Source organism: Haliotis cracherodii, unplaced genomic scaffold (assembly GCF_022045235.1).
Source record: "Haliotis cracherodii isolate W230 unplaced genomic scaffold, xgHalCrac1.p SCAF_14, whole genome shotgun sequence".
In the NCBI taxonomy this organism is placed as follows: domain Eukaryota; kingdom Metazoa; phylum Mollusca; class Gastropoda; order Lepetellida; family Haliotidae; genus Haliotis; species Haliotis cracherodii.
In genome coordinates this window covers 25,571,208-25,584,610 of record NW_027266269.1, presented here as the reverse complement: position 1 = coordinate 25,584,610, position 13,403 = coordinate 25,571,208, and the positions used below count along the sequence as shown (strand labels likewise).

Sequence of the window (13,403 nt, the reverse complement as noted above, 5' to 3'; positions counted from 1 at the left end):
TTCATGTTGTCATCCGCTTCACTGTGTCCACAGTACCATGGTACCCGAGCGTTTATATTTATCCCTGGGATCACGATGACATGTCAACATCGACGTCAACTACTGTGCAACGATGGTAAATCAGGAAGTGCCACAGAGTCATGCTTTCTGATGACAGCAGGTTCCAGCTTGTCAGTGCAGATAGTATGGTCGGCGGGAAGACCTAACGCTTGTTATCGTGTCCAGGGGACCGTTCCATTTGGAGGTGGCAGCGTAATGATTTGGGGTGTAATTTGTGGGCAGGATAAGGCAGAGGCTTGCTGTGTTTAACTAACAGCGCAACGTTACATCGACGAGGTCCATTTGTGCGTCCCTCCCTACAGCCGTGATTGAACAGGAATACTGTTAAAAGCGATGTTAAACTACACTCACTCACTCACACTCCCTCTCAACAATATCACATACGTCACGTACCATCCGTCACATTCCGAAGCTCAATAACGTCAACGTCTTGCCTTGACAAGCTTGCTCACGTGACATGTGGCCAAATGAGTGAGTGAGTTTGGTTTAACGCCGTGTTCCAGTTATATCGCGGCGTGTCAGCTTAATGTGGGAGGAAATCCCGTAATGATATAGGTCTCAGACGTTTACCACTTCGGTGAAACTCACGAGCACGGGTATGGTGCTGACAAACCTAGAAACATAAATCGGGCGAACCGGGATTCGAACCCACAATCATAGGTGTCTGGCGTGCCCAAGGGACAGCGAAATGGCGGCGCCTTAGACGACTGGGCCACCCGTGTCCCCTGTCGCCAAATGAACAGCTCTATAAACACACCTGAATAGGACACAGCTCAAACCTCCTTCAAGCAGACAGGTCTTAATACATGGAAGAATGGCGCCGACTATCGTATGACGTACTCCGACGTTAAACGAACTCTGCAAGACGTCGTGTGAGTGTGTGTCATGGCGTTAAGGGGGGAAACACGCGACATTGACTGTGACAATTTCAATTCCACCCATGCAGAGTAACTGTAATCTTTAATTAGCACCATCAAAACAAAGGAATTTCGCCAAGACGTTTTACTTTCGCTTCGGGTATATCGAATTTTCTTATCGTTCAATAATGATCAAGTAGCCATTTCCCTCCAATGATTTACGCACCTGACAGAGAAATGAAAGAGTCGAGTAAAAGCGCCTCATTTGTGTCATATCTAGACATGCATGAAGATTCAGAGTTAAAACTAATTTACCACAAGACTGTATGACAAGAGGGGTCACGTCAACTTTCCAATAGGCAACATTACGTTTATGTCGAGCAATATTCCAACAGCTACAACCTTTTGTGTCTACATTTCACAACTTTTGAGGTAAAATAGAGAATTATCCTTGCATAAAAGCGCCTTACGACCGTTGCTCAAACGTTGTTTGATCAGGGTTTTAAAGCGTTTTATAGCAGACAATTGAAGGGTATTTCTGGGATTGACGCATCGGTGACATGAGTAATGTACGTGCTATTCTTTGTTATAGCTTGTGCCGTTTCCGTGTGACTAGAACTTGTTTGATCCAGGTTACAGCATTCAAGGCCTCAGTAAAGCTTTCAGACAGGTTCATGGTGGACATGTGGAGGACATTTCCACATTTGACACATCAGAGACAAAAATGATGTCCGATGCAATTACCTATTTTGACTTGTACCATATGTTCCCATATTCTTTCGGATGAACAAGTGACTTGCCTTTGCATGTGTTTGTGATGGTGCGACCGGTGGGACGATACGCTCACCTTTTCGCGAACACCAGGTATCATATTAACTATTTGATAGTGATTCATAAACACACGCTCATGATATAGTCGGAATTGTACATTCGACATGCAAAGATTTCTATTGGATATGGAAAGGGTTTTGTCGCTTTATTTGCCTTTGCATGTGTTTGTGACGGGTGCCTCCGGTGGGGCAGGATACGCTTACTATTACAGCGTGGCGCCTGAGGACCGGCAACTTCTGGTTCTTCCTTGTAGAGCACTCTCAGTCTAAGTGTTAATGAGCATCATATAAATTCTGCTATTTCGGCTGCTTTGATGGGTGGCATTTTTAAAGTCAGTCCGAAGCAACTTATCAGTGCATATTGTACACTGACGCAAATTAATCGAGAAGACATTGTAGATGTGTAACCGCAAGACTATTCAGTTACGAAGGAAAAAGTATGCTAATCACTGGATTGTCTGGTGAGCCCAGACTCGATTTTTTTCAGACCGCCGTCATATATCTGGAATATTCAACGAATCACAAAATAAAAAAAAGAAAAGAAAAAAGCTAAAATTAATATTTGAAAATCTCGCGTTGTGCGATTCAATTAATTCAGTTAACGTTTCAGGTAACCTAGCTCTCACAGCATATGTATCACCTAATTACAAGGTCAGTCTAGGTGACACTTTAATCACAAAGACATTGTATAAAAACGGAAAGCGTACAAATGTTGCATTGATGTTAGTATTTAGCCTTGACACCTTCAATCCAGCTTAGAAATGAGGACACTCGCGTGTAGACACCGGGTGTCGCTTTGTCCCCACATCCGTACCCCCAGGAAACAATACCCGCCAGTTTCCACACACTACCAGTTTTACACACCAGGGGGCCGCCGGAGTCTCCCTGAAATGAGAGGTTATACGTGAAAAAGTCCCTCCGTGAGAGTTGGAGTGAGTGAGTGAGTATGGTTTTACGCCGCTTTTAGCAATATTCCAGCAATATCACGGCGGGGAACACCAGAAATGGGCTTCACATATTGTACCCATGTCGGGAATCGAACCCGGGTCTTCGGCGCGACGAGCGAACGCTTTAACCACTAGGCTACCCGACCGCCCCCGTGAGAGTTGGAAGGAGGTGTCGCGCGTTTTCCAAATTCAATTTGTCATTCATATTGTAATCAGAAGGTTTTGATTGTTAATATCTTTTGCAAAACGTTGTTTTTAATAGTAACATACATTTACATGAAAAAAGGGACCACAAATTTTAGTTCTGTTTGTTTGTTGTTTTACGCCGCACTCAGCAATATTCCAGCTATATGACGGCGGTCTGTAAATAATCGTGTCTGGACCAGATAATCCAGTGATTGACATCATGAGCATCGTTCCAGGTAATTGAGATACGAGGACATGTATCAACCAAGTCAGCGAGTCTGACCACCCGATCCCGTTAGTCGCCTCTTACGACAGACCGCCTCCGTGGTCTAGAGGTAGAGCGTCCGCCCGGAGAGCCGAAGGTCCGGGGTTCGATCCCCGGCAGCGTCATACCAAAAGACAGTACTCGTTGTTATCCTGTCTGGCGCTCGGCATTAAACAAGGACTGGTCGGCTCGGCGTTAGTGCAATAACGCTATATCGCTATATAAGTGCAATAATCTTGGACGCGACGTTAAACCCAATTTCAACTCACCTCGCCTTTTACGGCAAGCTTGGTTTGAAGCATAATACAATTAACAGCATTATCAGCCAGAGAGCGTCATGAGTGGCGTGACATCATACCTTTCGGGCTTATGTGACGACACATTCAGAATATACACAATCTACAGTTATGTTTGGTCAAATTGGTAAACATTCAAGACTTTGACCTTTCCTCCCACATTAAACGGACAAGCTGTGCTTTACCTAAAGGCGGCAGTCGGGTAGCCTAATGGTTAAAGCGTTCTCTCGTCACGCCGAAGATCCGGGTTCGATTCCCGACATGGGTTAATGTGTGAAGCCCATTTCTGGTGTCCCCCGCCGTGATATTGCTGGAATATTGCTAAACGCAGCGTAAAACCAAACTCACTCACCCACGCTTTAACTAAAACATGTTAAAAGCTGCGTGACATGAACTCGGTAACTAGTGATCACCTGACAAGCATCCTTCCCTCCTGCTGTCAGCCCAGCGCAGATGTTGTGGTCGAAGATGACGTTGCCGAGGTAGTAGCTACACATACTGTTGGTGATGACCGGGACGTTTACCTTCTCCAGCATTCGAGTACCTTGTCCATCTATTACAAAACAACGTTAATATAATCTACAAACTGAATAGCTTGTGAAGACAATATGGCCGAAATTAAGCACCACTTACGCGCATACCATACGTCGAATATAACAGGCAAAGAAAGATTACAAAAAGAATACATGCGATTGGCACCACAAACCTGTTAAGATCCGGGGTAGAATAGGTCTTCTGCAACCCATGCTTGTCGTGAGAGGCGACTAACGGGATCAGATAGTCAGGCTCGCTGACTTGATTGATGCATGTCATCGTATTCCAATTGCGTGGAGACCCCTGAAGATCGGGGTACATGTAGAATAGGTCTTCAGCAACCCATGCTTGTAGTAACTAGGTGACTATGCTTGTCGTAAGAGGCGACCAACGGGAACAGGTGGTCAGGCTCGCTGACTTGGTTGATGCATGTCATCGTATTCCAATTGCGTAGATCGATGCTCATGATATCAATTACTGGATTGTCTGGTCCAGACTCGATTATTTATTTTTTCTCCGGTACTTCCATTATTGTTTTCGAAATTTCGATTTGTTTAAATATACTTGAAATAACATGAAATTACTCGAAGTAACGAGAAAAAGATGATCTAAATTTCGAATTTTTAAAATAGAATTGAAATAACGAGAAAATAATCGAAATTGCGAAAATATCACCGAGGTAACGGGAAGAAACTCGAAATTTCGAAAAAATAAACAAATAATGAAAATAACGAGAATTCAAAGAAATAAAATGATATATGCTCCCAAAGTGGCACCATCAGGCTTTTCTAACGGAATTGGTCCCATTGACCAGGAGACTTGGAGGATAATGTTTTGTGTGTCATCTCCAACGCGTCACGTGACTCATGCACTGCAGCTGTTCATATTAGGGAATTAAGTGTAAACGATTAGTTGGCTTCAACTGATTTGGCATTATTCAAAGTTGTTTTTTTATCCCGCAGAAAATGGTTGAGTAATAGATGTATTTTTACATTCTTTTATAATTGTTAACGACGTACCGAACTTCGTTGCCCCCCATCCAGTCACGGTACATACAACGTTGTCAAAGTTCTCCCCCTTCGACGGCAAACAAGCCGATCCCACAAATCGAGCAGAGAGATCCACAGGCTTAGAAAGTTTCGCCATCGCAATGTCGTGAGCGTTCGTCTTGGAGTCGTAGTCGGCGTGGGACAAGATGTGGGAGACTTTATATATGTGACTGCTCTGGACATGGTTACTGTCAACAGCTCCGACAACCATCGTCCAGCCGCTCCTGTAGGTGCTGTAACAGATCAGAGGTCAGTGGTCACGGAAGCCTCCGACTAAGTAATCATTATTCGTCTCTATTAGGACAATCTCATTAAAATCAGATCTGAGTTCTTGCTGCCGCTTAACAAAGATCTGAGGACATCCCATTACGGGTCACGTCAGAACGACCTTTCGCGAACTTTGACCGACCACTGAAATGACCAACTAGAAGACGACATCAGCCAATTAGAAAGCAGCTTTCTCGAGCTGTACGGCACTCATTTCAACCTGGCGACTTCCATTTCAGATTACGCTTGAAAAATATGTTGACACAGTTCTCGATTAAAATTTTGAAAACTGAACAAACGAACATTCCGGAATGTCTAATATATGGTTGTGATTGTATAGCAATTCTTCCCACATACTGTGCAACGCCTCCTCCGTTCAAATGTTTATCCCACTGAAGAGAGTGATAGACGATAATTTTGACGAATCATTCGTTCGGAAAACCCCGTATTGACGTTTTCGAGGTTGCATGATTAGAAAACACATTCCGACTGTCACTTTCATGATCTGGTAAGCGTCGCTCTGATTGGTCGGATGAAATTTCGTTCTGACGTGACCCGTAATGGGATGTCCTCAGATCTTTGTTAAGCGATAGCCAGAACTAAGATTTGATTTTAATGAGATTGCTATTAAGACAACCTTATGCCTCCCATTGTAATTGGACCCGTGAAGATCCGGGGTAGAATAGGTCTTCAGCAACCCATGCTTGCCGTAAAAGGTGACTATGTTTGTCGGAAGAGGCGACTAACGGGATCGGGTGGTCAGGCTCGCTGACTTGGTTGATGCATATCATCGATCCCAACTGCGTGGATCGATGCTCATGATATCAATCAGTGGATTGTCTGGTCCAGACTCGATTATTTACAGACCGCCGTCATATAGCTGGAATATTGCTGAGTGCGGCGTAAAACAACCAACCAACCAACTGTAGCCTGCATCTTGGAACGAGTCGGATACCCTCATCAGTTTATACCACAAAAAACATCAAATCTATTCAGTGTCTGAATGATGTTAATAGCTCTTCCTTTTAACTAGCCATCAATTTTAACGAGGCTGTTAATGGGTATAGAAGCAGCCATGTTGTCCTAGATTATAATTGCATTTGAAAGGAAAAGATCATCTCGTTCTAACGAGATCGTTATGTTCGGTAGAATTTCGAAGTGCACATTTATGAATGACAAAAGTAGTTCCGCATTCCGATGAGGTCTCAGAGGTCAAGGGCGTTTACCTGACCAATGAAAATCTTTATAGGGTTTATGACACACGTGCAACATATGATTTTATGTACTCGGGTATTTGCCACTACAGAGATAATAAAATTCCATCCACGGCAGTATTTATTACAAGTAATCTGAAGCTCTTCCAGTGATTGAATGAGTGTATGCGTGAGTAAGTGGGTGAGTGAGTGAGTGAGTGGTAGGGTGGGTGTTTGAGTGAGTGAGTGAGTGAGTGAGTGAGTGGGTGGGTGGGTGGGTGGGTGGGTGGGTGGTTGAGTGAGTGAGTGAGTGAGTGAGTGGGTGGGTGGGTGTTTGAGTGAGTGAGTGAGTGAGTGAGTGAGTGAGTGAGTGAGTGAGTGGGTGAGTGAGTGGGTGGGTGGGTGAGTGAGATACACCCCTTTCTATTGTCTACCGCCGATATAGCAGGCATCGTGCTAATAGCTGCGTTAACCCCAACTCACCTGAACTTGGTTACAAATAACCAAACTTTGGAAATATGGTATGGTTTTATTTTGTTTATTAAAATATTTCACCAAGTGCCAGTTGCTCCTTTTTCATAAGAGCATGTCTTCCTGGGCCTTAATCTACCCCTAAATTTCTGAGGTAATTCCACTCACGACCTCCCCAAAACAATCTCTATTTTGTTTAAATTATTGAGATTCAGTTGTCAAAGTGCTAAGCCATTTGAAATCCAAACTTACTCTTCAAAACAATGTGCTGCCGTGACGACCCACTGGTTGTCTATCAGGGTACCCCCACACAAGTGGTCTCCATGGTAACGCATCGATACCTGTGTACAACAAATAACATCAACTGTTATTCCATCCGAAGTCGAACTTATCACCATGTCATATCACATACTGTTTGTTTGTTTGTTTGTTTAACGCCGAGCTCAGCAATATGCCAGCTATATGACGGTGGTTAGTAAATAATCCGGGTCTGGACCAGACAATCCAGTGATTGACATCATGAGCATCGATCTACGCAATTTTGATACGATGACATGCATCAACCAAGTCAGCGAGTCTGACCACCCGATCCCTAGTCGCCTCTTACGACAAGCATAGTCGCCTTTTATGTCAAGCATAGTCGCCTTTTACGTCAAGCATAGTCGCCTTTTACGTCAAGCATAGTCGCCTTTTACGTCAAGCACAGTCGCCTTTTACGGCAAGCATAGTCGCCTTTTACGGCAAGCACGGGTTCCACCCCGGATCTTTACGGGTCCTATAGCCACGTGGACATAGAAGGAGACCCGAGTAGACAATAGGACTTCAGCAACCCATGCCTGACGTAAGAGGTTATAAATATTCGAAAACAAGGTATTTCAATTATTTCCCTTTTGTTCAAGATAATGTCCCTAACAATTGCAGCATGTAATACCATGTAACATATATACACCTGTGAAGATCCGGGTTAGAATAGGTCTTCAGCAACCCATGCTTGTCGTAAGAGGCGACTAACGGGATCGGGTGGTCAGACTCGCTGACTTGGTTGATGCATGTCATCGTATCAAAATTGCGTAGATCGATGCTCATGATGTCAATCACTGGATTGTCTGGTCCAGACCCGGATTATTTACTAACCACCGTCATATAGCTGGAATATTGCTGAGTTTAACTGTAAAAAAACAAAAAACAAAACAAATCTTACAAGTCGCTCACTCATTCACTCACACACTCACTCACTCACTCACTCACTCACTCACTCACTCACCATCCCACCCACCCACCAATCCACTCACTCACTCACTCACTCACTCACTCACTCACCCACTCACTCACTCACTCACTCACTCACTCACCCACCCACCCACTCACCCACTCACTCACTCACTCACTCACTCACTCACTCACTCACTCACCCACTTACTTACTCACTCACTCACCAACCCACCCACCCACTCACTCACTCACTCACTCACTCACTCACTCACTCACTCACCCACTCACTCACTCACTCACTCACTCACTCACTCACTCACTTACCCACTCACTCACTCACTCACTCACTCACTCACTCACTCACTCACCCACCCACCCACCCACCCACCCACTCACTCACCCACTCACTCACTCACTCACTCACTCACCCACTCACTCACTCACTCACTCACTCACTCACTCACCCACTCACTCACTCACCCACCCACTCACTCACTCACTCACTCACTCACTCACTCACTCACTCACTCACCCACTCACTCACTCACTCACTCACGCACCCACCCACCCATTCACCCACTCACTCACTCACCCACTCACTCACTCACTCACTCACTCACTCACTCACCCACTCACTCACTCACTCACCCACTCACTCACTCACTCACTCACTCATACACCCACCCACCCACTCACTCACTCACTCACTCACTCACCCACCCACCCACCCATTCACTCACTCACTCACTCACTCACTCACTCACTCACTCACTCACTCACCCACCCACTCACTCACTCACTCACTCACTCACTCAATAACTCACTCACTCACTCACTCACTCACTCACTCACTCACTCACTATGACCACGTAGACATACCTGCCAGGGAAACTCCCCCGCTACGGCCAGGGTGCCGCCGACAATCCTAGCTGGGTTGGACCCACCACACTGGCCTGCACGAAGAGAGTAGAATTAATCAGCGTCATAGTGATGGGTTGTTTGTCAAATCAGGGAAATGGCTGTTTTCACAGATGCAGTGCTGAAATACTACATTTATCTGAAAATATCACTCGAGTGAAAAAACAATCTTCTTCAATGACAAGATGGTTTGCAGAGGCTATGGGTGACAGGGATGGGATTAAAAAGAAATGTTTTCCGATAAATCTAGGAAAAAGTACTATTTGCCCTTGTGAAAATGTTGGATGCGCTGAACGACGATGTGTTGTAGTCCCATCACCTGAAACAGTTACTCACTCTTGGCTGTGGCACCGAAGGAGGGGGGGGGGGGGGTATTTTTGTCGTGATATAACTGGAATACTGTTAAAAGCGGCGTTAAACCCAACTCACTCACTCTATATGTCACTAAGCACAACTTGCATCCGGGTACCCTGGTTCGGCGATCAGGGCCGATCACAGAGGTGAGGTGTAACGTCGCGTTCAATTTCATTGCACTTAAATCCGAGCGCCAGGCAGGGTCACAACACCTACTATCTTTTGGTATGACGCGGCCGGGGTTCGAACCTCCGACCGTCCGCTGTCCGGTCGTACGCTCTACCATTAGACCATGGAGGCGGTCTCAAGACAGTGAATCCAAGATGGCGGTTCACGATTCACGTCATTGAATTTAGCCGATGCGTTTCAAGTATACATCATTATTGACAAACCAGTGAAATCCCGTCAGTCCCCAATGTATACATATGAACAGCCACTACATGTACACGGTGATTGTGGATGTCACATGGTGGTTTCCATGGTTACCGGGCTAAATGGGCTGCAATAAAAGTGACACAATCTTTTACTACATCTCTTCTAAAAGCAGAGTCCGATCCACGATTTCGACTATATCTCAAGTATGTGCTTATGAATTACTATCTATTACTGATGGAACCATGTGTTCGCGAAAAGGTGAGCGAATCCTGCCCCGCCGGTGTAAAAAAAACACATGCAAAGACAAGTCAAGTGTGCACCTTATTCATTGGAAACACTTTAACATAATGATATGGTACACGTTCTGCGAAAAAGCGTGTTTAGGCGAAGGGACAAGGTGCTTCATTTCCCAAATTCGTAAAAGGCGACTATGCTTGTCGTAAGAGGCGACTAACGGGATCGGGTGGTCAAGCTCGCTGACTTGGTTGATGCATGTCATCGAATCCCAATTGAGTGGATCGATGCTCATGATATCAATCACTAGATTGTCTGTTCCAGACTCGATTATTTACAGACCGCCGTCATATAGTTGGAATATTGCTGACTGCGGCGTTAAACAATTACAAATAAACAAACTAACAAACTTAATTTCTTCATTTGTGGTTACTGAAAGGGCCGAGTTTGGCCGACTGAGGCGATCAGTGGATTACGGCATGCGTGCAGCAATATAAAAAACAGTCGTTATACGTTTTTAAGCTGATAAGAGATATCTTCAAAAGAAGAACAGTGCCACTAGGTTTGCGTAACTTAACCAATGTTGTTTGAAATATAATCTTGAAATCAGGCGTCAGATTTTTATATACTAATACTTCTCTATTAGGTTAAGTACAGTAGGTGTAACTTTTTGTGACATTTTTTTTGTTAAAAAACAAATTGAAAATCTTCAGAAGGCGTTTACTATATAACCTTTCTACTAGTCCGTGTGGATATCCAATGTTTACATTTGGTTGTGGCGAGGTCTCACTGGCATTTGCTTATTCCATATCATATTGATTGTGGAAGAATGACGGATAATAATTTGCATGGACATCTTAAAACAACAGGAGGTACGGGTGGCCCAGCCGTCGAAGGCGTGGTAATTCGCGATGATGATTGTGGGTTTGAATCCCGGTTCGTCCCGATGATATTTCTATGTTTGTCAGCACCATACCCGTGCTCGTGGGTTTCACCGAAGTGGTAAACGTCTGAGACCTGCATCACTTCGGGATTTCCTCCCACATCAAGCTGACAAGCGGTGATATAACTGGAATACTGTTAAAAGCGGCGTTAAACACAACTCACTCACTCTTCAAAAACACCGGATATGTTTTTGCAAATCTACGGAGTCCGCAATCTTCAATACTCTGTGTCTCCGACCGTCGACCCAGAGTACCCGGATGTAAAATTAGCTCCTTACCATTCCCGTGCGAGACATGTCCGGGTGCATGTGTGACATGCGCAGTGCTGGGGTCCGGGTAACAACAGAAGTTGAGGAAACCGCAGTGACTAAGAGTCTGGAGTTCCCCGGGGTTACACGACGCCCCGAACAGACCACGGCAGTGGCCGCCATATTGAGACTCACATTCTGAAACAACCGGATCAGGGGTTATACAGAAATGGAGACTACTGCTAGATTTTAAATAATTTCATAATGACATGTAACACATGTATTTATATTTTTCAGTTAGAATTTTATGTGACCCAGAAGAGTGAGCGAGTGAGTTAATTTAACACTGTTGATATGACACAGCAGGAGAGACCAGAAATAGGCTTCACACGTTGTATCCATGTGGGGAATCGAACCCGGGCTTGACGAGCGAACGCTTTAACCACTCGGCTACCCAAAAGCCCCAAAGAAGATGGATTAGACGCTATCTCAGTATGGTTGAACGTTGTGAACAATGTTTCATAGAAAGTGTCAGCTAAATGAAGTTATAAGACCCATTAACCGCCTCCGTGGTCTAATGGAAGAGCGTCCGCCCGGAGAGCGGAAGGTCCGGGGTTCGATCCCCGACCGCGTCATACCAAAAGACGACCAAAGATCGTACTTGTTGTTACCCTGTCTTGCGCTCGGCATTAAGGGGCTAAAACAAGGACTGGTCGGCTCGGAGTCAGTATACTGTGTCTGAGTGTGGTATTCATGTTAAACTGCGGCATGGTATCTCAGTGAGCTAGCACTATAAATCGGCATCAGTCCGGACTAGTTCAAGCAGCCAGACACATGCACGTCGCTATATAAGTGCAATAATCTTGGACGCGACGTTTAACCTTATTTCACCTCACCTATAAGACCCATTAACGAAACGGGAACCGTGAACGTTAGCCACATTGGTGGCACCGAGGAACATGTTTACGGTCCTCACAGCTTATCTAGGATTTGAACCCAAGAATGGTGGGTCTTGGCTTTGATGACTATCTCTTCCAACTTCCATGACTTGCACTAACAGTATACGCAAATACGTCACCTGTAGTTTGGCCAAGGGACATGTGGACCAGGCAAGCACTGAGGAAGATTTTTAAAGTCGACATAATGAACTCGGCAAACTGAACATTGGGCAAGATAAGACAAGACAAGCGAGTGTATGGAATACCTGACACTGGATCCAACAGGTCGGCGATAAGCAAGTGTAAGATAACTCATCTACCGTAAAACCTCTCCTATACGAACCCCTATCACTGATTATCTGTGTGTGTGTGGCTCTTTGTACCAAAGGGGCGGTCGGGTAGCCTAGTGGTTAAAGCGTTAGCTCGTCACGTCCGGGTTCGATTCCCAAAATGGGTACAATGTGTGAAGCCCATTTCTAGTGTCCCCCGCCGTGATATTGCTCACTCACTTACTCACTCTTTGTACCAAAGGAGACCATGCTTGTCGTAAGAGGCGTCTAACGGGATCGGGTGGTCGGGCTCGCTGACTTGGTTGACGCATGTCATCGTATCCCAATTGCGTAGATCGATGCGCATGATGTCAATCACCGGATTGTCTGGTCCAGACTCGATTATGAACAGACCGCCTTCGTATAGCTGGAATATTGTTGAGTGCGGCGTTAAACAACAAACAAAAGCTTGTACAAAAAGCTCGGAAATGTTAGAAAATAACTTTCTTGCTTCATTTAGTTAAGGACTATAAAAAGAGCATATATCAAAATAACGCGAATTGAACGTATCTAGTCTGTCCTAACTGACATTGTGATTACACTTAAAATGTACGTTTACAGGTAAAATGATGATAAACTTAGACAATATTCTTGCGTTGTCATGCATGTATGAAATTGACTGTAACCTGAGGTAATCAACTGACACCTGTCCCGAGGTGACGACCTTACACACCCCGTGCATTCTCCCAGGTGCAAATGTCACCGAGTTGGGGGTGGTCTCAAAATATTGCTGTTATTGTACTTAATTGGCATGTGCGTTGATGGGGTAGCAAATTTTGGATATGTACTGCATTAAAACTGCTGGTAAACATGATGGACTAGTTAAAAGCTATGACAGGGATGAGTATTGGAAGGTTGAGGTTTTGAATCAAGAAGTAAATATAATATATAATAGA

General features: G+C 44.8%; 1 protein-coding gene across 1 annotated transcript; it reads right to left on the bottom strand.

Moving 5' to 3' along the window:
- Positions 1–2,470: 2,470 nt before the first annotated feature.
- Positions 2,471–12,382, bottom strand: LOC139460650 (transmembrane protease serine 3-like). The gene is made up of 7 exons (XM_071242121.1): positions 12,319–12,382; positions 11,271–11,438; positions 9,047–9,120; positions 7,208–7,296; positions 4,995–5,257; positions 3,855–3,994; positions 2,471–2,632 (listed from the first exon to the last, which is right to left on the bottom strand). Exons 1-7 carry the CDS (start codon positions 12,380–12,382, stop codon positions 2,471–2,473), a joined length of 960 nt encoding a protein of 319 aa, XP_071098222.1.
- Between the last annotated feature and the right edge of the window lie 1,021 nt (positions 12,383–13,403).